The 27,258-nt window shown below is 39.1% G+C and overlaps 1 protein-coding gene and 1 non-coding gene across 2 annotated transcripts; one reads left to right on the plus strand and one right to left on the minus strand.

Annotated features, from left to right (window-relative positions):
* The first annotated feature begins 11,855 nt into the window (after window positions 1-11,855).
* On the plus strand, window positions 11,856-11,937 carry TRNAS-AGA. Its single transcript has one exon. It is a non-coding gene; the product is annotated as a tRNA-Ser (tRNA).
* A 1,594-nt stretch (window positions 11,938-13,531) lies between these two features.
* On the minus strand, window positions 13,532-25,507 carry LOC109151142 (LEAF RUST 10 DISEASE-RESISTANCE LOCUS RECEPTOR-LIKE PROTEIN KINASE-like 2.4). The gene is made up of 3 exons (XM_019299059.1): window positions 24,523-25,507; window positions 14,938-14,979; window positions 13,532-14,859 (listed from the first exon to the last, which is right to left on the minus strand). Exons 1-3 carry the CDS (start codon window positions 25,505-25,507, stop codon window positions 13,748-13,750), a joined length of 2,139 nt encoding a protein of 712 aa, XP_019154604.1. The 3' UTR covers window positions 13,532-13,747.
* Window positions 25,508-27,258: the final 1,751 nt, after the last annotated feature.

Below are 27,258 nucleotides of genomic sequence, written 5' to 3' on the forward strand. Positions count from 1 at the left end.
CATTGATATTTGTAGGATGAAACTATTGAGATTTATTCCACAATCATGGAATGCATTAGTTGAGTCTTAGTATCATGAAGCATATATGTCCCGTTTATATCGACCTAAGTCATTCAGTCACAAGACACACCAATCAAATCAAGTATTGAACAAAACAAAATTATCCTTTGACATCGGTTCAACACTTCACATTATCAAGAATTGCGTGGATTTGTGTCTATTCATCCACTCAATATCATATTTAATGACTTTGCGAGGTCAAAAGCTGGCGGGTTATTTTTGAAAATTGTGGATGTTGATTGCGCACAAGTTGTGGGCTTCCATGTGCACATGAGCAGGTAACATATTTTAACAATGATCATCCTATCCCACTTGATTCGATTGATATATTTTAGAGAAAACTCTACTTATCACCTTCCATCTCTTAAACAATGAGGATTTCGGTTTTAAGCATGAATTTCATATGTTTAAGGATAAGGTCAAGAAACAAACAAGAATTGGTAAATTCAGTATATTGAGAGGTTAAGGGAAATGGTTGCATGATCTACAACTTTGATCCATGAGTCAGCCGTGCAAATAAATATTCGTGAGCGTCCCACTTCAAAGAACAAATTTTTCAGAAAAATTCAAACTGATTGATCCAACTATGCCCACTCAAGATCCTAGTAGACATAGTTGTTTGGCTGCATCAAGATTTGCCGAGCCAAATGATTTTTAGTTTCAAAAACCAGCTCGAAACAGTTGTTCAACTGCATCAACTTCAGGTGATAGACATTTTTTACATCCATATATTCATCAATTTCGTGTTATATTTCATCCTTTCATCATGCAAGTGCAAGATGTGTGATTTGACAGAAATTGTGAATTTCAAGCAATAGCTATCTGTCTTGGTTTTCCAAAGGACAAATGATTTAAAATTCGATCTAATTTAATGGAAGAACTAGAATCTCACAAGATAGAATCTACCAATATGTTCGAAACTCAAGGATGGTATAACGTCTATAATTCATTGAATTTTTTTAAATCAAATCGGTGGGCACCAGTTGAGCACTGGATGACTATGTCGGAGATGGGTGCACTAATTGCTTTCAGATACAATGTGATACTACATGTTTTAAATATGACCCGCAGTACGACATATTTACCGCTCCCATATAGCCTACTACCTTGGTACGAGCATGTAGCAATTGCCCTTAGCTACGTTAATAATAATCATTATGTTAAGGCAAAATTGACAAAAGGGTACCCAATGCCTACTATTTCTCCACAATGGACTTATTTTAAATATGATTATGCAGATTCATTGATTAGTCCATATGTGAATATGATCAATACTTACAATGAGCATATACGCTCTAATTGTACTCATGAAAATGTTATATTAGATTGAAATGGAATGAAATTTTGTTTTTATATTTTATTGTGATGTTAATGTGTTTTTTTAATTTTTAGCGATTCTAAATTAATTTATTATATTTTTATAAAAAGGTAAAATAATGCATACAAAAAAATTGACTTATAAAGAATATTAGAATAACAAAAAATAAAATTAATTTTATCATTAAAATTTATTAAATGTTAGATACTGCACAAAATAATTAAACAATATTAGAGACAAAATTATTATACTATCACAATTTGAAATAAAAATAAATAATAATAAATATTTTAAATAAAAACATGAAGTATGTACTTAAAGTTAAACACATTTCATAAAACTAATTAAAAGATAATTAAAAAATAATATAACAAAAAGTATTGTATTTATCTAGATTCTAATGTTTGACTAACTTTAATGAAGGTGGTGCAAATAGCAAGTTGTTCTATTTACACCACCTATAAAGGTAGCACAGTGCACACCTATTAAAATATGATGTAAATAATAATAAGAGTGGTGCAAACAGAACTCACCTTAAGAAATCATTTTGAATCAATTATTATTAAACATTAATTACAAATAATTGTTAATTACATATAACTTTTCAAATTATTATGTAAGAATTACTACTAATTAACTAACTATTATGCTTTATAAATGATTAAGGGATGAGTTTAACAACATCATTACTTTTAATCGTATACTACTACCTTTTTCCCATTATAAATATTGTTGTTATAATACTATACAATACATCTATAATACCATAGTTTAATACCTTTAACTAATTTTTCCTTAAAAAATAACATGCACTCTGGTAGTATTATTTTTTTTTTTTCATGAAAATAGATTCCCTGATTTCTCATTTTCCATCTATGCACACTTTTCAAAAGCTCCTATTTTTGTATCCGAAAACAAAAAAAATCTAACCGTGTTTATGATTCTGGAGATAAACACACAAGAGAACAAAATAACCAAAAAGACTAGCTAGGAATAAAGAGCTCAAGACTACAAAGGAAAACCTGGCCGGAGAGATGATCTCCGGCAACCCGCACTGAAGCAGATCCCATGCAGCCAGCCACCACAGAAACAGAGACGAAAACCTCAGCGAAAAAGCGCGAACAGTTGACCTGGGATTCCAGATAAACTCTCCAGAGAGTTTAAATGGGGTTTCCTCCCGGAGGTACGTCGAAAGCCTTCCCGGAAGTTTCCATGGCCAGTATATCGGAAACCAAGTCTGAGCCATCGGAGCTCTACCCCAGCAATCGGCCACCACAGAAAGAAGCGAACAAAAACTCTGGAGTTTGTGGGAGAGAAGAGGGAGAGACGAGCTGGGTGAATATGGCGTGAATGAATATGGGTGAGAGAGGAGAAGAAAGGTTGTGAATGAATGAGAGGAAAGGCCGTGAATGTGAATTTAGGAGAGGAAAGTGCGTGAATTTGTAAAAATCAAGATAAATTTTCACGACCATTTTTCAATGAAGGAAGGCGGAAAGTTTTTATTATTATTATTATTATTATTATTTTTAAAAAATTTTAATTACTTCCAACAAAAGTCAATGTGATTTTTAAAAAATAGTAAATACCCAAAATAGTCCCTCAACTATAGCTAAATTCACAAATTGATCCTCGATTTTCAATTTCAACTAATTAAGTCTTTAACTTTGTAATTTTAACATAATTTGGTCCTCTGTCTATTTGACCGTTTGTTGACTGTGATTTTTGAGGATTTGTGAATTTAGCTATAGTCGAGGGACCATTTTGGGTATTTACTCTTTAAAAAATTACGTCTTTATTTATTATAAAGGATGCAGTTTTTTTATTAATTTATTTATGATTATATCACCGCACATTTTCTTTTAATAATATATTACCTCTCTTTGAAAAATAATAATCTAAAATCATATTTATTTGTTCTTTTTTGTACTAGTGAAAGTGCACTAATCAACACTAAAAAATGAAATGACAAATAAACAAAATGCAGTTAGTGATTTGTGAGGTTTATTTCTCCTGAGTGTACTTCAAATATCATCAAATGAACTTGATAGTTGTGCACGATACACTTTTAAAGTCTTTTTCTAGATTTTCTTACTTTACAACTATTGATATTCTCTATATCAACGACTAAGATTAGTCCACAAATTTTACTTAGACGAGTGTTTCCACAAGATCTCATCCCTATATAAATATGATACATCATCCACTGTATTAATTACATAGAATACCAGAGTATATGCAATGATCCGAATGTCGTTCAACATGCCATTTTCCTTGTATTTAATTGATTCAAGTGTCTGACTAAGCTAGTTAATTTGTTTTGTCTCTTCCACCTGTTTGAGTAACTGCATAAACTTAGTTCGTTTCTAAGAAAATTGGAGTCCTGTGTGAAAATTCAACATGACCCCCTTTTGTATAATTATAAATATATATAAAAGATATATTATATTGTATCAAAATATATAATAGTCTATAAAAAATTTATCATTCAAATTTTCTTGAGTCTTCCTTATAATCAATTGAGTCTTTCTTACAATATACTTGATTAGAAGTAAGATTTCAACAACTTCAACTTTAAAAAATTTCTTTATGCATAAACAACAGTAATGAAAATAGTCAAGACTATTTGATATTGCAATTGTACTATCAAAATACTAGAAATTAGATTGTTATTATTCACCTATCAAAAAAATTCATAGCTAGGGTTAGTTATTGGATTAATAATTTTAGAATTTTGAATACAATTAAAGAATTAAAAAAGTTAACTTAATTACATACTTTCATCATTTTATTGTGAAGAATAAAAAAATTGAGGATGTCAAATGCACAAACAACGCAATTTAAATTAATGATTACTGATATCGAATTTTTGCGTTGTGAATACAAATATTGTGTGTATCCATTATAATATGAATAAGGCTCTGTTTGGCAAACCTAGCTGAAAAGTTATAAGCTAGGAGTTGAAAGGGAGTTGAAAGCTGAAAAGCTATAAGCTCGGAGCCGAAAATTGAAGAGTTGTTATGATTGAAAGTGTTTGGTAAAATTAGCTTTTTTGGTAAGCTGATAAATGTAAAAAGACTAAAAATGACATCTTCATAAAATTTAATTAGTTTGTTACATATTGACGGTAATAACGTTACCGGTAAATAATAATATAACAATGTTATGAGAGAATACGATAGTTGTATTGCTTCTTGTCTGAGTATAGAAAGTACAGTGTGTCCCCTGCTCAGCTGAGGGAAGTTCTATTTATGCTAGGTCCTAACGGTAACAACATGAACAGACATCTTTGGGGAGCTGAGCTAACGGCAAGAATATGAAGAGTCATGAATGAGGCGTTGAGGCTTTAACTCTCTCTCATCAATGGTGGCATCAAATGTGGCTTCAATGACAATAAATGTGACACCTGTTGGATTCTAACCGTTGGAGTTCTGCCCGTTGGGTTCCCATGTGATGCTGAGTCAGATGCTCATTTGTGATCCGGGTCGGGTGCCAGCCCTATTATCCTGTCACCAGTCCCCCCTACTCCTGAGTCAACGGATGTGTTTGAGTTGACTTGGGAGTAAGGCTGAATCTATCTTGATCCTGTGTAGAATCCTGCTTGATTTAGGATATGTGATTTTATTTTATTTTTTTTTTCTATTTTTTTTTTACATATAATTTTATTTTATTTCTTATGCTAGCCGAGATACGCTTTGGCCTAGGTTGGCAGAGGTGCGTGCCTCTGGCCGAGGTGTCGCCTCGACCGATCGTGGCCGAGGCGTCGCCTCGACCGATCGGGGCCGAGGCGTGCGCCTCGACCGATCTCGGCCGAGGCGTCGCCTCGACTGATCGTGGCCGAGGCGTCGCCTCGACTGATCGTGGCCGAGGCGTGCGCTTCGACTGATCGTGGCCGAGGCGTCTCCTCGACCGATCGTGGCCGAGGCGTGCGCCTCGACCGATCTTGGCCGAGGCGTCGCCTCGACCGATCGTGGCCGAGGCGTCACCTCGACCGATCGTGGCCGAGGCGTCGCCTCGACCGATCGTGGCCGAGGCGTCGCCTCGACCGACCGTGGCCGAGGCGTGCGCCTCGTCCGATCGTGGCCGAGGCGTCGCCTCGACCGATCGTGGCCGAGGCGTCGCCTCGACCACTCGTGGCGGAGGCGTGCGCTTCGGCTGATCGCGGCCGAGGCGTAGCCTCGAACGATCGTGGATGGGGCAGGCTTCGGCCTTTTTTTTTTTTTTTTTTTTTCTTTGGCCGAGACGGACTTCGGCGTTGGCCAAGGCGGGCGCCTCGGCCGAACCATGGCCGAGGTGTGCGCCTCGGCTAACCATTGGCCGAGGCGGGCGCCTCGGCCAACCATTGGCCGAGGTGGGCGCCTTGGCCAACCCTTGGCCGAGGCGCACCTCGGTCAGACTGTGGCCGAGGCGGGCTCCTCGGCCAACAGTTGGCCGAGGCTTGCGCCTCGGCCAAACTGTGGCCGAGGCGGGCTCCTCGGCCGAACTTTGGCCGAGGCAAGCCTCGGCCATCCAAGTCGAGTCACGTCTCGGCTAACCTGTGGCCGGGGCGTGCGACTCGTTCTTTTTTTTTTTTTTTTTTTTTTTTTTTTTTTGGAAACAACATGGGCGCACCACAAGCACGAGATACTATTCCAAAAGATTTCAGAATGCAAAGCGGGCGGACCGCGATTACCAAACACTAGTCCCAAACGACTACTAGAATATTAAGGAAAATACTTAATCAAATGTTCCTAGCTCCACACCCGATCGATTATCTTTACAGATGGTGTGGACTTATGGATCATTTCTGCCAATCTTTTTGCATGCTTTAACGTAACAACTGCGGGCTGCTCGCTGGTTTCCTCTGACGACCCCTATCCCATTCGGAGTAGGGAACTTCATACACAAGTGTTCCACCGACACTATGGCCTTGAGGTCCTCCAGTGCCGGCCTCCCCAAAATGATGTTGTGCGCACAAGTGAGTCTTACCACGATGAATTCCACGTCAAGTTTGCGAATGTTAGGGCTCGTGCCTATCTCCACTGGTAAGGCCACCGACCCCTCCGTCTCCACTGAATCACCCGTAAATCCAGAGAGTGGGGTACGTACTTCTTTGAGCTGGTTCCTAGGTATCCCCAATTTGGTGAAGGCATCGTAACACATCACATTGACTGAGCTTCCCGTGTCAACTAAGATGTGGCGGATAATGACATCGTTGACGTCCATCTCAATCACCAAGGCGTCACGATGGGGTAGCGGGCCCTCTGGGAGGTCAGCATTAGAGAAGGTGATGGCCTCCTGTCTCTGTTTCTTTTCTCTAGGAAGACTCGCCACTTCTCCCACGTATATCTGTCGGCTCCACTTCTTTCTTTATGCGGGTGTGTCGCCCCCTGCCGGTCCACCATAGATAAAGTGTATGGTGTGCTTCTTTTGTCGTCTGGGCGCCACCTCGGTTTCTTTCTCGCTATCACTCTGCTCAGATATTTGGTCATGGTCTCTTTTTTTGGCGTTTGAGGTGGATGGCTCGGTGCCATCCTCATTCATCCAGACATTTTTTGGTGGATTGTGTTGCGGCTGTTGCTGCTGCTTGGATCGCTTGACGAAATGTCGGAAGTAGCCCTGCTGGATGAGGTCTTCTATTTGTCTCTTCAAAACGTGACACTCATCCGTATCATGTCCGGCATGCCTATGAAACCTGCAGTACTTTGTTTGGTCTGCCTTTGGGGAGACCTTCACGCACTCCTCGGGGAATTCTACCATTCTCATCTCCTCAGCTTGCTTTAGAATGACACTGACGGGATGGGTAAGAGGAGTTAAATTACGCAAGGGGACTAGGCGAGGTCGTTCGTAGTCTCGGCCCTTCCCTGCGGTCGGGTGGTTCGAGAGTGGTGCCTGGCTGGGCGGACCAGCTTTCCCAGGTTTCCCATTTTTCCTGTCGTCCTCCTCATCTTTCTTTTTCCTGTCGACGTCCTCTGCCTCGGCATAGCGGCTAGCCGTCCTCATCAAATCTTCGTAAGAACGGGGGTGGTGGGCGTTCAGCTGCTTGTGGAAATACCCTGATCTTAAGGCATGGATAAATATTGGGATTGCCGCCTTGGAGTCGAAGTCGTAGACATTACTGACTTCCTTTTTCCATTTGACCAGGAAGTTTTTTAGGCTCTCGCCTCTATCTTGCTTCACTACACAGAGGTGAGAGAAGGGTTTCTTACGCTGTATGCTACCGGAGAAGTATGTTAGGAAGCTCTTGGACAACTCCCCAAAGTTTTGGATCGACCCATCTGGGATGGTGTTGAACCAGTCTTGGGCCGCTCCATCCAGGGTGGACAAGAACGCTCGGCACATGATGGCGTCCCCTGCCCCGATCATTACCATAGCAGCCTTGTACCTCGTCATGTGGACACGTGGGTCAGTGGCCCCCGTGTACTCCTTGATAGCGGGCAACCTAAAGTCCCTCGGCAAAGGTACGTCCATGATGCTTGGGGAGAATGGTGCTGTCATCCGTACCTCGGGTTCCGGCGACTGCTCCCGTGCCTCCACCCTTCTTGCTAACTCCTCGATTCTTCTCTGCAGCCTCTCGACCAGGGCTGACTCGTCAGGGTGCCGGCGCGGGGCCGGCTGCCGCTCCTCCATGTGTCGTCGTGGAGCTAGTTCATCAACGCGTCGCTTTCCCGCCGAGTGCCGTCGCGGAGCCGGCTCTTCGACGCGTCGCTCCTCCAAGTGTCGACGTAAGGCCGACTCATCAACGTGTTGGCGTGGGGTCGGCTCCTGAGACTCGCCCACCTCCTCTGTGGGTGATCTCTCGGCTTCTCTGTTTTCGTGTTGGCGAGGACCTCTGGTAGAGGATCCCTCGGCCCGTGATCCTAATCTTTGCCGCACGGGCGCCCTTTGTCCCAGTCGTTCTGGTGCAGATTGGGAAGGGCCTGGTTGTCGTCTGGCCGGTGCACTTCTTTGGGTCTCCACCCTTATTTCCTGGGGCCGCGGCGGGGGCACTTGACCTTGCAGTCCCACCGCCACCTGATTTAGCGCCGCCGTCACTGCTTGCTGAATGACATCGGCAGTCGCCTGGAGGTTCATGACTTGGTTCGCCCCTCCATTGTGGGGTTGGTCTCGGAGGTCTCCTCCATTGTTGAGTTGGTCTCGAAGGTCTCCTCCATTGTTGAGTTGATCTCGAAGGTCCCCGGGCCTCCCGTTGTTGAGATGTTCTTAGAGGTCCCCTCCGCGATTGTTTGTGAGTAGGTCACGGAGGTCACCTGAGGCGTTGCCATTGTTCACGTTGCGAGAACTGTGGGAGCTGCGGGACGCCATTCTTTCAAGCTTGCTGTTGAAAGAGAAAAAAAAGTTGTGTTGTAGCCTGCTTGAGTATTGGACTCAGGCTCTCAATGAAAGCACCAATGACGGTAATAACGTTACCGGTAAATAATAATAACGATAATCTAATAGCGATGTGTCAGAGAGACAATAGTGGTATTGCTCTAGTTCTTGTCTCAGTATAGAAAGTACAGTGTGTCCCCTGCTCAGCTGAGGGAAGTTCTATTTATGCTAGGTCCTAACGGTAACAACATGAACAGACATCTTTGGGGAGCTGAGCTAACGGCAAGAATATGAAGAGTCATGAATGAGGCGTTGAGGCTTTAACTCTCTCTCATCAATGGTGGCATCAAATGTGGCTTCAATGACAATAAATGTGACACCTGTTGGATTCTAACCGTTGGAGTTCTGCCCGTTGGGTTCCCATGTGATGCTGAGTCAGATGCTCATTTGTGATCCGGGTCGGGTGCCAGCCCTATTATCCTGTCACATATTAAAATTTAACATTTTGTCTTTAAAAAAAATTTACATTTTTAAATAAAACTATTAGCATAATCATGACCTAGCATCTCATAATGAAGTAGCAATATTGTTGCAAATATAATAATAATAATAATAATAATAATAATAATAATAATAATAATAATAATTATTATTATTATTATTATTATTATTATAATAATAATAATAATTGGAGTGAAAGTTGCGGATAAAGGAGAAGTGAAAATGGTTTTAATTGTGAAGGGTAAATTATGTCATTTCTTTAAAATAATTAGGATAAAGATGTAAAAATATATATATATAAAAAAAAAAAGTTAGGAAGCTAGGAGCTTATTTTGAAACGATACTTCAAGTAGCGTTCCAAAATAAACTCTTATTTTAAGCTATGAGCTTATTTTGGGAACATTACCAAACAGAGCTTATAGCTTATTAATAGCTTAAAATAAGCTATAAGATCCTAAATAAGCTTGGCCAAACAGAGCCTTTTTGAGGCAATTATAGATCTTGGGAGGGAATTCTAATTGGTCAATAAAAATTGATTTCAATGCTAGTTTTTTTTTGTTTTTTCTGAGTTTAGCCACTTTATCATGAAAGGTAAGGGGGATAAAGGAATCGTGTGAATTCATAACTGTCTCAATCTTTTTTTGCCGTTTTTCTTTTTATTGTCTTTTATTGTCTGAATATTCGGGAGCTAAGACCATTCCAATGAGTAATTTTTGACTCTTTATATACATAATAATATGTTAATAACCAAAATGGTTCCTCGACTATGTCGTAATTACCAATTTAGTCATCGACTACCATTCTTACCCAATTAGGTCATCAACTATTCAATATTTACCTAATTTAGTCATCTGGTAATGTATCTGTTAGTAGGCTGTCAATAATAAAGATAAAATTGTTAATTTATCACTTTCTTTCATCTCCTTCATCACACCACTATCAGAACATTAGAGAGGCCTAATAGCTCTATCATCTCTGCCACAATCTCTCTAAACTCTAACCCAAGAATTTCCCTCTGTTAATTTGTGTATAAGTATGAGACGGAAATACATGATTGTATTATAAATTATTAAAAAAAGAAAAAACTAAAATGCTGTTGTGGGAAGGGAAGCGCCCATTCTTCTATTGAGAATGGCCAAAGATAATGTTGCCTTGTCTTTTAACTACGATATATCAACCATTAATGTCCTTTCCGAATGCGCCGAGAAATATAGGTGCGAACCGAGTCGTTCCTATTGTGGGAAGGGAATGAACCGGAATGGAGGATGTTGAGGAATCCGCGAAATGCTTAGCAATTCCACTCTAGACTCTGTTTATGATCTCAGGCACCGAGAAATTAGACAAACTATGAAGGAGAAGGAAAGGGAAATTCTTGGGTTAGAGTTTAGGGAGATTGTGGCAGAGATGACAGAGCTATTAGGCCTCTCTAATGTTTCTGATAGTGCTGTGATGAAGGAGATTGAAGAAAGTGATAAAATGACAGTTTTGACCTCGTTATTAACAGCCCACTAACAGATACATTAACAGAGGACTAAATTAGGTATATATTGTATAGTTGAGGATTTAATTGGGTAAGAATGATAGTCGGGGACTAAATTGGTAATTATGACATGGTCGAGTGATCATTTTGGTTATTAACTCTATAATAATTTTACAATAGTCAAATAGGTCCGCCTCAATTCCGATAAGTTATAGGACTATGACTCTATACGTATAGAAATAAAGTCCTTAGGAATTAGGAATGCAAACTTTTTAAATTTTAGACCGTCTTGATTTCTTTATACATAAAATATAAATATACAATAATATTTTTTTTAAAATAAAAGTGCACCCAAAATTTGGGGGCACAGCCACCACATTATGTGTGTACATATATACTCCATAATATTCGGGGCCCCCAAAATTTGGGGCCCGTGTGCGCAAGCCCCTGGTGGCCTGGCCAGACAGGACTGACAATGTTTCCAGATTGGACTCTTGTAAAACCATCTCATGGATCGGATCATGATCTTGGGACGAATATCAGAATGGGCTAACAATGTACCGACATTGCAAAATATGTTCTTTCTCAAAAAATTTCAAGAACGTAATTCAATAGGTCTCTATCAAACTATTTTTCATTATTTTTTATTTTAAAGCTTTAATTGTTTTCAGAGCGATGATCTTGGGGGTTGAATTCATGCTCATCGCATGAAGGAGGGAAAGGATCACGCCTGGTTTCAATTTTGTATTTCGTAGTAGGTGGGAAGAGTGTGGCATGTGATCGAACTAGAAATTTTTCTTATAAATCAACTTCCAAATCATAGGTTTTACCGTTTTAGTCTCAAATGAAATTACTAATTTGGTCTTGAATAAATCAACGTTTGACGACTAAACAAACGGAGGACTACATTAGTTACGATTTTTAAAGTTGAAGATTTAATTAGCCAAAAATATAGTCAATTACAAATTGATAATTTTATTATATATAGTCAATGGATTATTTCGATAATTAACTCTTAAAAAACATTAATATAAATATTAAGAAACGGTATTGAAAATTTTTCTATTCAAATAAATGAGAGATAAAACTATAAGAAGTAAGAAACTATTCAAATGATGTTACTCCATATAAGACCATAACGTATTATCATTCGTTCCAAGAAGGTATTTATTTTGTTCAAGATATAATGGTTGAAAGGCTAACGCAATTGTGGTCGTGCCAGAGTGGTTATCGGGCATGACTAGAAATCATGTGGGCTTTGCCCGCGCAGGTTCGAATCCTACCGACCACGTTTTATAATATTTGTGCTGTTTTATTTTTTTTATTGATTTTATTGGGCAAAAGAATCGAACGTCGTGTTTCAGTGGGCAAAGCACTGTGACACCTCACCCAATATCTTTTGTTTAGAACCACATTTTAAAGTATTGAATTCTGTTCAATTGAAGATCGAGAAATTTCAATTTCAAAATCGAGAAACAAAATTTAATATTGTTGATTAAATACATGTATTAATTGAACTGGCGGTATTTTCTATATGCGATGTGAAAGAACATTTTAAAGTATTGAATTTTGTTCAATTTCAAAATCGAGAAACAAAATTTAATATTGATGATTAAATACATGTATTAATTGATCGAACTGGTATTTTTTATACGCGATGTGCAAAATTCAATGTCTAATATTAATAGTTTATATTAAAATCCTAAATCTATTTAAATTTTAAATATTTATATTATTGTAAATAATAATAATAATAACAATAATAATGTAAACCATTTTTATAGATTTGATATTTATAGTTTTAGGAAATAACTTATATAGTACTCCAATATATATAATGTCTATATATTATTACTTTGAAGAATATAAGAAAATATATGGTAGATATGATGTATGTGCATGATAACAATAGTTGAAAAAGATAATGTAAGTTATAATAGTATGGGTATCAGTAGGTCGTGTTTGGTAATATAGTTAGCTTCTGAGCTAATTTTGGTTTATTTAATCACTATTAGCTATTTAACTTGGTTAAGTAATCAATATGAGTGTTTAATTTATTTAGGGATGGCAACGGGGCGGGGCGGGGCGGGGGCGGGGAGTATACTCCCCATCCCCGGTGGGGAATTGGAAATGTTCCCCATCCCCGTCCCTGCGGGGAATTAGACGGGGTCGGGGAATCCCCATTCCCCGTCAACTCCTAGTCAAAATGTTAAATAATTTTAATTTTTAGTAATAAAAATTTAAAATTTAAGTACTAGTTTCAAAAATTAAAATACTAAGTAACTAACTAACTAACTATATATATATATAAAATGAATGTTGACACAGTATATATAATTGGCAGTTTTGCACTGTATTGTTATATATATTGTTAGTACTTTAAATATATATAAAATTATTCGGGGACGGGGCGGGGAGGGGTATCTCCGTCCCCGTCCCCGTCCCCGGCGGAAAATCACACATATTCCCCATCCCCGTTTCCGTTCCCTAAAAATTTTTCCCATCCCCGTCTCTTTCGGGGCGGGGATCGGGGATCCCCGTCGGGGACGGGGCACATTGCCATCCCTAGATTTATTAGCTTTTTGTAACAGCTTATTGCTCCAATGCAAAGTGCTAAAATTCAAAAAGCTCCTCAAAGCTGTTTTTCGATTAACTTTTTGAAAAAGTCATTTTGTATATAATCCGCTATCAACTAACAACTAATTTACCAAACATTTTTCTACCATCAATTAATGTTATCAATTAGTCGTTAAATCTACTAACCCAATCAACTAACCGTTATTTACCAAACACTCCCATATACCTACACAATTATACTAAGACTACCCATACTGACCAGGAGACAACAGTATCTACATATTGTCACATATTGTACTCTATTAATTAAAAAAAAAAAATTATATTACACGGTTTCATTATTTAATGGATGATTTCAGCTCTAATACTCTGTATGAGAGTTATGAATATTTATCAAATTTGTTCTTACATGACAAAACACTATTTTTACTTTGTTGAAAACAGCAGGTTGGCAGTATTTAGATATAGTCATAAGATCCCATACTTAAAACCCTAATTTGATACATTATGGACAGTTTGTTGCCTCAGATTTGTGTGGTAACAGATGATGTAGAGGACTGCTGAGGTGATTCATCAGTTGGAGGACAGAAATATGGTTTCGGTGGAATGTGCAAGGACTCAATGCTTCCCTCCAACATCTCCACCACTCTTCTTATGGAAGGGCGGTCCGCTGGATTGGTTTGGATGCACCACAAACTAACCAACATCATCTTCATTGCCATTTCTTTATCATCTTCATCTGTGATGCCTTCAAGGCTGAAATTAAAGCCTTGCTCCAGCTGCTCATATATCCAATTGGGAAAACACGAGTCACTAGTCTCACCTGCCTCTTCGTTCTCCCTTACTCCCACCATGTCGATAACCGTCATGCCATAACTGTAAACATCAGACTTGTGGGAGACACCTCCAATGCTTCTGAAGAAAACTTCTGGAGCAATGTATCCTACGGTTCCTCTAGCACCGTACACGGATAGAGACACAACGCTCTCCTTTTTCTTGCACAGTTTTGCGAGGCCGAAATCAGAGATTTTGGGGGTGAAGTCCCTGTCCAGAAGAATGTTGTTAGGTTTAATGTCAAAGTGCATGATTCTTGTGTTGCACCCTCTGTGCAGATATTCTAGTCCTCGAGCAATGCCAATTGCAATCTGGTACAATGTCTTCCACTCCAACTGACAATAATTCTTATTTTGGGACCCTTTGTTGCCTATGTACTTGTCTAATGATCCATTAGGCATGAATTCATAGACCAAAGCTCTTTTCTTCTTATAACAGAACCCTACAAGAGTAACTATGTTCACGTGGGAAGTTCGACTAATGCTACCAACTTCATTGATGAAATCTTCCCCATTACCCTTTGTGTTGGTCAATAGCTTCACAGCTACTGGGCACCCATCAGGTAACTTTCCTCTATATACACTACCAAAACCTCCTTGACCGATTTTGTCACTGAATGAGTTAGTCATTTTCTTTATATCCGAATAAGTATACAGCTTGATAGCATGGAATTCATTAGTCCTTATGAATTCTTCAATATTTTCTTTTCTTTTGTCTCCCTTTCTCCAGGAACTTCTCCTTTTGAAGAAGCAGATTATAAGCATTGAAGTTAGCACTACTCCCAGTAAGCCAAACATGGCAACTGCATATAATAAAGGTTGAAAGAAGGTCAGAGAATCATATTAACAAAAAGAATGTGAAAGAAAGGTGATTACTTTACCTAGACCAAGTTTCACCCCAATGCTAAGCCCTTTTTTAGATTCTGCAAGAGGAAATACATGTTAAAATGTTATGCTAAATATAACACACACAACTATTGTGGCCCTCACACACTTGATCAGGATGAAACCTGTAGTTACTTTATGTTAATTACATTCTGTATATCCATTGCTGATATTGAAGATCATTAATTTCTATGTTCTGGATTGGATAGTTATGTATGGGGCTAGGGCGCCAACGGCAATCTGGTTGAAAGGCAGGAAAATTGCAGTAGAAGAGAGCTGAGGGCTATGACAAGTGACATAAGAATATGAAGATTGTAATGGCAGTGAAGAAAAATTTGGGAGGAACATTAGATTGCATTTTTCAGGGGCAAGAAGAAACAAGGTTGAAATGTTGAAATGTACTTGAAGAAGAAACTTTACATCTCAGAGAGAGCTGAAATTTTAAGGAACCCCAGATTTTGACTTTGGCCTTGTTTGGCAAATCAGCGGTTAGCGGTTAGCGTTAGCGGTTCACATATAGCGAATTGCGTTAGCAGGTTTGACCAACGGATTGTATCAGCGGTTTGTAAAAAGATGTTTGGTAAAAGTAGTGGTTTAGATTAGCGATTAACATGTAAAAAGACCTAAAAAGACATTCATAACAATAATAATAATATTATTATTAACTTTATTATGTAATAATAAAATAAAAATAAATAATACTACCTAACAAGATAAAAATAATAATAATTATAACAAGACGACGATGACGACAACAATAATAATAATAATGATAATAATACCACATCAAAAGTAGAAGGGAAATAGGGGTTGAACTCCTCTATAAAAGGAGTTCAACTCCCCTATTCCCAAACCTTCCCCATTTGATGTGTTCCCACATCCGAGGGGGAAGGCGAAAAGACAATAGTTATGCTGTGGAAACGTGTTCACCATGCACATGATGAACACATGAGTAGATCCATAATTTCTATACTGTAGATTCATAATTTTTTTTTTTTGAATACGTAGATTCATTATGAGTTATATTAATTGTTATGTTTTACTATATAGTTATTATTGTATGGTTAGAACTAGTCTTCTACTAATAACCTGTTAGATAGGAACAGTTAGAGATAGACTGAGATATACTCTCCTGTATTCCTATCTTTCTGTAATTGATTTTGATTTTGAATTCTCATCTGGTATCAGCCTAAACACGATCCTCCACCGCAAAACACCCAACCCCCTCCCGGGTGGCCGGAATCGCGGCGGTGGTCGTAATCAACGTGGTGTTCCACGGTGCCAAATCTGTAGAACACATGGACATACTGCTGTTTATTGCAACAAACGGTACACGACCCAACCACCGCCTCAATCCCATGTAGCTGTCTCCGGTGACTCGCCGGTCACGTCTGCACCCCCGGTTGATGCGTGGTATCCCGATACGGGAGCCACGGCCCACGCAACTCCCGAAGTCGGAATGCTCACGTCCTCGGAGGAGTATAATGGCCCGGACACTCTCCGAGTGGGCAATGGTACAGGTTTAGTAATTTCACGGGTTGGCCATGCATCGATCCCCTCTTTGTCTAAACAGTTACACCTATCTAATGTTCTTCATGTCCCGAAATTGACTGTCCCACTATTATCTGTACAAAAATTCGCTAAAGAAAATTCTGTTTATTTTGAATTTCATGACAGTTGTTTTGTTGTGAAGGATTCCAGCACCAAGGCGGTGCTCCTTAAAGGCCCGACTTCTGGAGGTCTATACAAGCTACCCATTTCCCGGAGTCATTTCGCGTTCGTTAGTTCCCGTGCAACACCCGCAATTTGGCATCGCAGACTTGGTCATCCACACAAACTAGTCCAAAACAAAATTCTGCAGCACTGTCTAGTGTCACAAAATAATTCTAGTTTCGGGTCATGTACGGCTTGCCACCTTGGCAAGTCATGTCGTTTTCCATTAGACATAATTGATAACTCTAGTAATAATGTTCTTGACTTATTGTATACAGATATCTGGGGTCCTGCACCAGTTATCTCGTCTAGTGGCTTTAGATATTTTCTTCTCTTTGTAGATGATTTTTCACGTTATTGCTGGTTTTATCCATTAAGGGTAAAATCAGACATCTATAAAACTTTTGATGTTTTTCGTGTTTTGGTAGAGTGGCAATTCTTGCGCTCTATCAAGTCCATACAATCAGATTTAGGGGGTGAATACCGCAAACTCCACGCTACGTTTCAATCTCTTGGGATTAATCACCGACAGTCGTGTGCCTACACGCACGAGCAAAACGGGAGAGTTGAACGCCGCAACAGACATATTGTCGAAACGGGTTTAGCTCTTCTAGCTCAAGGGTCGGTCCCACAACAATACTGGGACTATGCTTTCGTGACAGCCACATGTCTCATTAATTACCTACCTTCCTCTGCCCTAAAGTTTGAAAGCCCACATTTCTGTCTACACAAAAAGCTACCCCCTTATCAGTTTCTACGCGTCTTCGGGTGCCTGTGTTTAGGGGTGAGCATAAATACCGAGAAACCGACGTAACCGTTGACCGATAACCGAACCGACCGAGAATTTCGGTTTTCGGTTTTAAGAAGAAAAAAAAATTCGGGTTTTCGGCTAATCGGTTATTTGGTCGGTTATAGCCCATTCAAAACCGCGGTTACCGAATAACCGATGGTATATATAATAATTTATTATAAATTATAAATTATAAATATATAATTATAATGAGGGCTCACTGGCTGAGTTGTAAGTCACTAACCGTCTAACCCTATCGTCTCTCACTCTCTCTACGACTCTACATCGCCCGATCGCCGTTCGCGAATCGCGAAGACGCGACCGCGAACCCTCTCCGGCAGTCCGGCTTCCGCAGACCGCAGCCGCAGCTGGCCAGTCCTCTCACCGTCAGTCCGCGAACCCCCTCCGGCCAGGCGTCGAGCACGAGCAGCGCCGCTAGCCCCCTACCACCGCAGCCCTCTCACCGTCACTCCGTCAGAAGGTCAGACCGTCACGGCGTCACCAAGTCACCACCGGTAACTCGGTAAGTTTCTGAGTTTCTCTCCACCTCTCATATATTTCACTGATTTTTTTTTTCTATCTCTTTATAAATCTCCATTTCTTCGACGCAGCCCTCTCCAGTCTCTACTATTTTTTTGTGCTCTCACTGTTTCGGGACTTTCGGCTCCAAAATTCCAAGATCCAGATTCCAGATTCCAGATTCAAGGTAATTTATAATTTTTGCTTGCTTTTAATTTCTAATTTTTGCTTACTTCAATCTTCAATCTGTAATTAGTTATAAGGGAAATTAGTTATAATGTTTAGGTTTCACTGTTAGGATTTTGAAATTAGTTATAAGGGAAATTAGTTATAATGTTTAGGTTTCACTGTTACGATTTTGAAATTAGTTATAATCTTTAATTAGTTATTTGGTATGAATGTGATAATGTTTCACTGTGATAATTTTGAAATTAGTTATAAGGTTTCACTGTGATAATTTTGAAATTAGTTATAAGGTTTCACTGTGATAATTTTACATGTTACAGTGTTAAGATATGAATATATGATAGGGATGTTTAATGATCTCGTTTCCTACATTCATTAAATTATAGATGTCAACAATGAGATCGATGCATATGGATGATGATACGGTTGAAAAAGAGCTAGAGATTGCACTAACGGCTGGAACTGAGGGCAATGAGGAAGTAAATCAAACTAAGAAAAGAAAGGTTAGCCGACCAAGATCTGTGGTATGGGAGCATTTTACTAAAATTCATAATGACAATAGTGAGAAAAAAGCTAGATGCAATTATTGTCAGAAAGAATTGTTTGCTGATCCTAAACTGAACGGCACTAGTTCACTAAAATCCCATGTTAGAACCTGTCCGAAAATGCCCCGTGCTAGTAGTGACCCTAGTCAAACTGAATTGCTTGAAGGGGAAGGGTCACTAGGTTGTGTGAAGTATAGTGCTGAGGCACTTAGAAAGAGTATTGTTGAAATGCTTATAAATCATGAAATCCCCTTCAAGTTTGTTGAATTTAAGGGTTTTAAAAAATGTTTGTCTATTGCTTGTCCAAGGTTTAAGGTTCCATCGCGATGGACTATTGCTAGGGATTGTTATGGCATGTATTTGGAGGAGAAGCAAAAGCTGTCTAAGTTAATCCATATGTCTTCACTTAGGGTATCACTTACCACTGACACTTGGACATCATTGCAAAGGGAAAATTATATGTGTCTTACTTGTCACTTTATTGGCAATAATTGGAGCTTGCAAAAAAGAATAATTAATTTCTGTCCAATTAATAGTCATAAAGGTGAAGATATTGGTAAGATGATTGAAAAATGTTTGCGTGATTGGGCAATAGACAAGGTTTTCACAATTACGGTGGATAATGCTAGTTCAAATGATGTAGCTACTCAATACTTGAAAAGGAAATTGAACAATGTGAGTGGAACTATATTAGAGGGCAAATTTATTCACATGAGATGTGTTGCACACATTATTAATTTGGTTGTCACGGACGGGTTGAAGGAAGTGAATGAATCAATTGCTCGGGTTAGATCTGCGGTGAAGTATGTGAGGCAATCACCGGCTAGATTGCACAGGTTTAAAGAATGTATAGAATTAGAAAAAATTCAATCTAAATCTTTGTTGAGCATGGATTGTAGCACTAGGTGGAATTCCACTTACTTGATGTTAGATGCGGCTCAAAAATTTGAAAGAGCATTTGAGAGATTTGAAGGGATTGACCACAATTATAAGCATGAGCTTGTGTTGAATAGTGGCACACCCAAGGAAGAGGATTGGAAAAATGTTAGGAAGGTGAGCAAGTTTTTGCAACGTTTCTATGAATTCACATTGAAAGTTTCTGGAACTACATATGTGACTTGCAATGTTTACTTTCCTGAAATTTGTGAATTGTATTGTACTTTGTGTGATTGGATTAAGAGTGATGACGAACAGTTTAGTGCTATGGCCAAAAGAATGAAGGAGAAATTTGACAAATATTGGGGGAATGTGGAGAGGATGAATATGATACTTTATGTTGCAACTGTGCTTGACCCTAGAAGGAAATATGTGTTTGCTGATTTTTGTTTCAAGAGAATGTATTCACCTGATCAAGCTTCAGTGTTGTCTTCTAAACTTAAAGAAGTGACTAACAAGTTGTTTATGGAATACCATGGATTGGTGAAAGTTTCACATTGTGAGGGTAGCAATTTTACTCAACCAATGACAATGAGTGCAACTAATGCGGATGTGAAAAGTCCACTAAACATTGTAAGTGACTTTGAAAAGTATTTGGCTGAAATTGGCCTTGGGCAGCAAAAAAATGAATTGGATAAATACATGAATGAAGAGCTTGATACTCAAATTGGTGGTGGTGAATTTGATATTCTCCGTTGGTGGAAAGAAAATGCTCATAGATTTCCCGTTCTTTCATGCATGGCTCGTGATGTATTGGCAGTTCCTATATCAACGGTCGCATCTGAATCTGCATTTAGCACTGGTGGACGTGTGCTTGATACTTATAGGAGTTCGTTAACTCCTAAAATTGTACAAGCTCTTGTGTGCACTCAAGATTGGTTACGAGATGAAAACGTCATTTCAATGACTGATTTAGTTGAGCATGATGTTGGAGAGATGTATAAATTTGACGTGGGTGAGTATCAAAATCATTACTTTATTTTAAATATTATAATTTTCTTATTGTTCTTTCTTTATGTAATGTTTGTATTTTTATATGATTTAGATATGTCAAAGTTGAGTTTCGATCCTGTGATTGATTAGAAAAACAAGATGCAAGAAGAATATAATTGACTGTGTAAGTTAGTACTGCTATACTGTATTATTTATTATGTATTAATTAATAATTATCATATTCATATATCATATATTCACTTTTGATTATCTTTTGATGCAAGCAGGTGATGAACTCTGGCTTTGGAATTTGGAAACATGTTGATGATTGATGAATGATGACTTGGTCACTTGGGCATGGATTGACAGATTGTGACTTGTAGTGTTAAATTGCTTATTTTATGAACTATGTTAATTGTTAAATTGCTTGGCAGATTGGAAGTATGAACTATGTTAAATTGCTTATTTTATGAACTTGTGAACTTGGCAGTGTTGTGAACTTGGCAGTGTTGTTTAACTTGTTTTATTATGAAGTATGGACTTTTATTATTATTTTATTTGATGATAATTTGCAGAATTTCTAATCTCAGTTTCGATTATTCGGTTACCACCATAACCGACCGAAACCGACTCAATCGGTTTCGGTCGGTTATATGAATAAGGGCGGTCGGTTACGGTCGGTTATGAGATGTTAAAAAGGTGATCGGTTTTTCGGTTTTCGGTCGGTTATTGACCGTAACCGACCGATGCTCACCCTTACCTGTGTTACCCTTATCTTAGGCCTTACAATCGGCATAAGATAGAGTTTCGCTCCACCCCGTGTGTCTTCCTGGGGTATCCTCTTTCTTTTCGAGGATACAGATGCATGGATTTAACTAGTGGAAAAACTTATATCTGTCGCCATGTGCGGTTTGATGAAACAATTTTTCCGTTTGTTACAGGTGTGACACCTCGCAGTGTTGAACCCCAGCCAGTGCCTTGGGCATCTGGGCCCGTTGTGCCAGTTCAGGTCCACCCAGAGGTGCGTCCTGTCACTCCCTTATCTCCTGACTCAGACCCACGTCCAATAGCTCGAGAAGCCCCACCATTAGCTATTGAGCCCGCTGTCCCAGCCACTCGGGGACGGGGTCGGGGTCGAGGTCGAGGTCGGACCCAACCACAGGAACGGGCTCATGTCATGCGTCTTCGCTATCAGACTCATGGAACTGATGAAGAATTTCAAGCCCTCACGGCTATTGCAGCTGATCCAACTTGTTATTCCCAAGCTGTTGGGCATCCACAGTGGAGGGATGCTATGGATTAGGAATTTAATGCCCTTCTGCATAACGACACTTGGCGTTTGGTCCCACCCAAGCCCGATATGAATATCATTGGGTGTAAGTGGGTGTTTCGCACCAAACGGACTGCTGATGGCTCAGTAGAGAGGCATAAGGCACGGCTTGTGGCTAAAGGCTACAATCAGGTCGCTGGGGAAGATTTCTTCGACACCTTCAGCCCGGTTGTCAAACCGACAACTGTTCGTCTCCTTCTTTCGTTGGCTATCACCAACAAGTGGACCTTACGGCAACTAGATGTTCACAACGCCTTCCTAAATGGGCGTCTAGCTGAAACTGTATTTATGAAACAGCCACCGGGGTACGAAGACCCAACTCATCCGGATCATGTCTGTCACTTGCAGAGGTCCTTATATGGCCTTAAGCAGGCACCTCGGGCGTGGTTTAAACGTCTTCATGACTTTCTGCTCACTACGGGTTTCAGTGCTTCAAAAACATATGTGTCCCTCTTTTACTACAGTTCAGATGGTTGTCAGGTCTTTTTATTAGTATACGTTGATGACATTATTATGCTGGGAAACAGTGCAACACTTATTAACACCTTGCTACACCGTCTTGCAACGGCTTTCAAAATCAGAGACCTCGGTAAACCAAGCTTCTTCTTGGGAATTGAGACAGTGGATACCCCGGAAGGTGTAATTTTGTCACAACGTCGTTACATGAATGATCTTTTGAATAGGGCAGGTATGGTTGACTGCAAGCCCTTAGCCACTCCTACTTCGACAACTCAGCCAGTCACGCCGTCAGATGAGGCGTTTGACAATCCCACACAGTACCGTCGGATTGTTGGGGCCTTACAGTATCTCACCATCACTCGGCCGGATTTATCATATGCTGTAAACCGGTTATGTCAGTTTATGCATGCCCCGACTGATGAGCATTGGGGTATGGTCAAGCGGGTCTTAAGGTATGTAAAGGGCACACTGGAGTATGGGTTGCGGCTTAGTCCCTCGTCAACTTCCTCTGTTCACGCTTATTCCGACTCCGATTGGGCCGGATGTCCTATAGATCGGAAGAGCACCAGCGGGTACGCAGTGTTCCTTGGGTCGAATCTCATTTCTTGGCTTTCCCGGAAACAGCGGACAGTTGCACGCTCATCGACTGAAGCAGAATACAAGGCCTTAGCTGATGTGGCAGCTGAGGTTACTTGGGTTGTTTCTCTACTTCGGGAGTTAGGACTTCACTCAGGGCAACCCTCTACTTTATGGTGTGATAACTTGGGAGCGACGTATCTTTGCGCAAATCCAGTTTTCCACGCCAGAACGAAGCATGTTGAAATCGACTATCATTTTGTCCGTGATAAGGTAGCCAGTGGTGACTTTGTGGTTAATTTTGTCTCTACGAAGGATCAGCTTGCAGATATTCTCACTAAACCGCTGGCTGGGCCAAGGTTTATTGCTCTCCGCGACAAGCTCAACGTTGTGTCCCTAACACCGTCAGCTTGAGGGGGTGTATGAGTTATATTAATTGTTATGTTTTACTATATAGTTATTATTGTATGGTTAGAACTAGTCTTCTACTAATAACCTGTTAGATAGGAACAGTTAGAAATAGACTGAGATATACTCTCCTGTATTCCTATCTTTCTGTAATTGATTTTGATTTTGAATTCTCATCTTCATAATTTTTGTTTTCATTTGTTGTTAACGGGATAGATCCATAATTTCTAAGATGTAATTTCATAATTTCTATACTGTAGATTCATAATTTCTATACTGTAGATTCATAATATCTGTAACAACAAATGAAAAACAAAATTATGAATCCACGTTTAAAAAAAAAATTATGAATCTACCGTATAAAAATTATGGATCTACCCCTGTGTTCACCATGCGCATGGTAAACACGTTTCCACAGCATAATTTGCAGCGAAAGGAGCCTTTTATTTAATGAGCCTTAGGGAATCCTCCATAGATAAGTTGTTAGCACAAGTTTTTAGGTCCAAAATATGAGTGAGGAGAGAAAAATATTTGAAAAAAGACTGAAAAAATTCTGACCCACACACTTCTTCCTCTCTCTTGGTGGGACCCACAAATTTTGAAAAAAAACTTGGTCTTTGCATGAGCAGCCCACTCCTTCCCCCTCTCTCATTCAAGTTGATATTTAAAAAAAAAAAAAAAACTGTGAACAATCCTCTTAATGGGGATGCTCTAAGGCTCCTGTGTAGTTAATAGTTAAAAAAAAAATGTAATTTTTTTAAATATTTTATTTTATTTTATTTTAATTTTATTTTATATGGTGGGGGTGTTTTGGGCTAATCCCAAAAGCTGCACTTTGCCGCATTTGAGATTTCAGCGGTTTGCTACCGTTGGTTTACCACACTAGCTTTTTGACGTTTTGACCACGTCAAAATGTCAAAAATGGCCGATCCATCAAAATTTTGACGGATTCGCTATTAACTAAACAAGCCTTTTATGTCAAGGTAAATTTAACATTTGAACTTAGCTATCCAAACAAGCCTTTTGGCTTCAATTGCCTATTGAAGCCAAAAACTCAATCAAAATCACAGACTGACTATTCGAGAAACTTTTGAATTTGCAAAATTAATGAAATTTTTACACTGAGGTGAAAGAGCAAGTGAAGAGATAAGGAAGCTAAGGACAATGAAAAGGGCAGGGAGCATACCATTGTTATCACCATTAGTGTGACTGCGAATGTTGGTGCAGGTGGATGAAAAGGTTGGATTGGCACAGTAGCAAACAAATTGTGTTGAAATGAGATTGGCATTGGAGCCGCATCGTCCCCCTGACCTCATGCACTCCTGGCACAAGCTATTATTTGCTTTCCACTCCACAGAAAAACCGCCCGCCATGGATGTTCTTATCAACTCCTCTGAAGCATGGGATGCATTACCTAAAGCCTCAAAAGCTCCTTGAGTGACAGTAACAACGACCTGAATCCCACACCTTATTCTGGGCGACGTCCCGAGGCCATACACACCGAAGCTGGAATTGCCTTCACTGCAGTTGAAGATATGGGGAATCGAAGCAAAGGACGCTTGGTTTTTAATAATGATATTGCAATGGCTGGAATTGCCGCCATTCGATTCAGTGCAGTTGAAGAGGTGGGAAGTTGGACGAGAATCACGAGATGGATCAACGACAGGGGGAGGGTTTTCGTTGTTGCAGCGGAAACTGGAATTGTGTTCACTGCAGTTGAGAGCAGGCTTTACAACGGTGCTGCAACCGTAGAACAGACTGATGTTCTGATCGCCAGAGGGAACGTAGTTGAAGAGGTTGAAGTCCAAGGATGCGTTTTGAGGATGCCAGGGACATATATTGTTTAACAGATCATTTCTGGCAATTTTGGCAGTCTGTGACTGGTTGCTAATATTGAAAATTCTGTACTGTACTGATCGGATAGCGATTTCTGGGAACTCATTACTGCAGTTCAGCTCAAAAGCCGGGTGGCCACAGTAGGCCGGCCGGCTTCTACCCCAGAAAGGGTAGCCCAAGTCTTCAATACCGGCGCAGCTGAATGACTCACCGCAGCTCACAAACTCATCAGGAGGACTGCTACCATTATTTTGACAGAAAGTTTCAGGCACCTGGATCAAGATGAGGGTTATAATGATTGAGAGCAATGAATTAAGACTAGGATTGGAATCCATATTTCTGGCTCGAACCAAGAAACCATCCATAATGATGCTGCATAGTATCAACTTCAAGGCCAAACTGCTGAGAATCTTTATTTCTTGACTTGGAGTAGAGGTCAATATAATGCCAGTCTGCCAGACGCCAATCAAGCCAAATTACCTCAATTACAGTACTAATCTGGTCAAGCTGCCAGTGTTTCTCTTCACACAGGTTCTACTTTTGCCCCTAACAAGCGTTAACATTTCCCTTTTGACAAGTCCAACTAACCTCTAATTTTTTAAATTTTTTATTATTATTATAGATTATGGGGTATTTGGTTCCAATAAGAATGGTAACAAAGAGACTTCTCTTAATTAAACTCATTAGTATTACCAAGTATTTGATTACAATATTTTATTTTTCAACCTAATCAAATTAGACTCATATTTTAACTGGACTAGCATATATAATCCAATGTATACTCCACTTCCTCTGTCTCATTTTTTCGTGTTATAATCATAACCTTAAGCTCGTATCCATCATCGGAGTATTCATAACAGAAAACGATACTAATGAAAGGAAGAAGAAAACATGTAGAGATAAAGTGACAATTCTCATTCATCATCATCCTTTGAATATAATGATACAACATATATATATATATATATATGTATATATATATATATATATATATATATATATATATACAAATGTAACATAAAACAATAATGACGATAAAAATGTCATGACCATTACATCTTTTGTTCATTACTTCTCGTGAAAAGTTAATGTGATTTTTTTTAGAAATGGTATATCTTTTGTTTAAAAAGGGTTCCAGTTTCTTATAAATTTATTTACGATTATGTCATTGCACATTTTCATTTAACAATATATTACCTATAAAAAATGGTAGCCTGAACTCATATTTATTTGTTCTTTTTGTACTAGTAAAAATACACTAATCAACACTAAAATGATACAATTGTTGATCTCTATATGGAATAAGGGTCAAATAGGTCATTTAACTGCACACAATAATTCAATTAGGCCACTGAACCTAAAAAGCCAACAATTGAGTCTCTAAACTAACCAATTTCAAACAATTCTCCCAATTTGAAGGTTTCCAACAGGTCATCCTTCCAAATAAATCATTTTTTAAAAAATAAATTTTTAAAATTAATTATTTAAATTTTTTTTTAAAAAATAATAACAGGACCGGCCGGAGATGACCGGCTCCAGCCGGTTTCTTCGTCTCCACTGCCGGGTCTCCGGGCATGGAGACGAAGAGTTTCTTCTTCTCCATGGCTGGAGACAAAGAAACTCTTCGTCTCCAGGGAGTCTGTTTTTTTTTTTTTTTTTTTTTTTTTTTTTTTTTTTTAAATTTAAAAATAATTATTTTTTTAAATTTATTTTTGTAAAAATAATTAATTTGGGAGGATGACCTGTTGACCTGTTGGAAATTTTGAAATTGGAAGAATTGTTTGAAATTGGTTACTTGGTTAGTTTAGGGACCTAATTATTGATTTTTTTGGTTCAGTGACCTAATTGCATTATCGTGTGCAGTTCGATGGCCTATTTGACCCTTATTCCTCTCTATATTAACGGCTGAGATTAGTCCATAATTTTTACTTGGACAAGTGTTTTCACGAGATCTCATCCCTATATAAATATGATACATCATCCCATTGTATTAATTACATGGAATAGAATAACATAGTATATATATGCAATGATCCGAATGTCGTTCAACATGCCATTTTCCTTGTATTTAATTAATCTGAGTGTC

This window comes from Ipomoea nil, unplaced genomic scaffold (assembly GCF_001879475.1).
Source record: "Ipomoea nil cultivar Tokyo-kokei standard unplaced genomic scaffold, Asagao_1.1 scaffold2283, whole genome shotgun sequence".
NCBI classification, from domain to species: Eukaryota; Viridiplantae; Streptophyta; class Magnoliopsida; order Solanales; family Convolvulaceae; genus Ipomoea; species Ipomoea nil.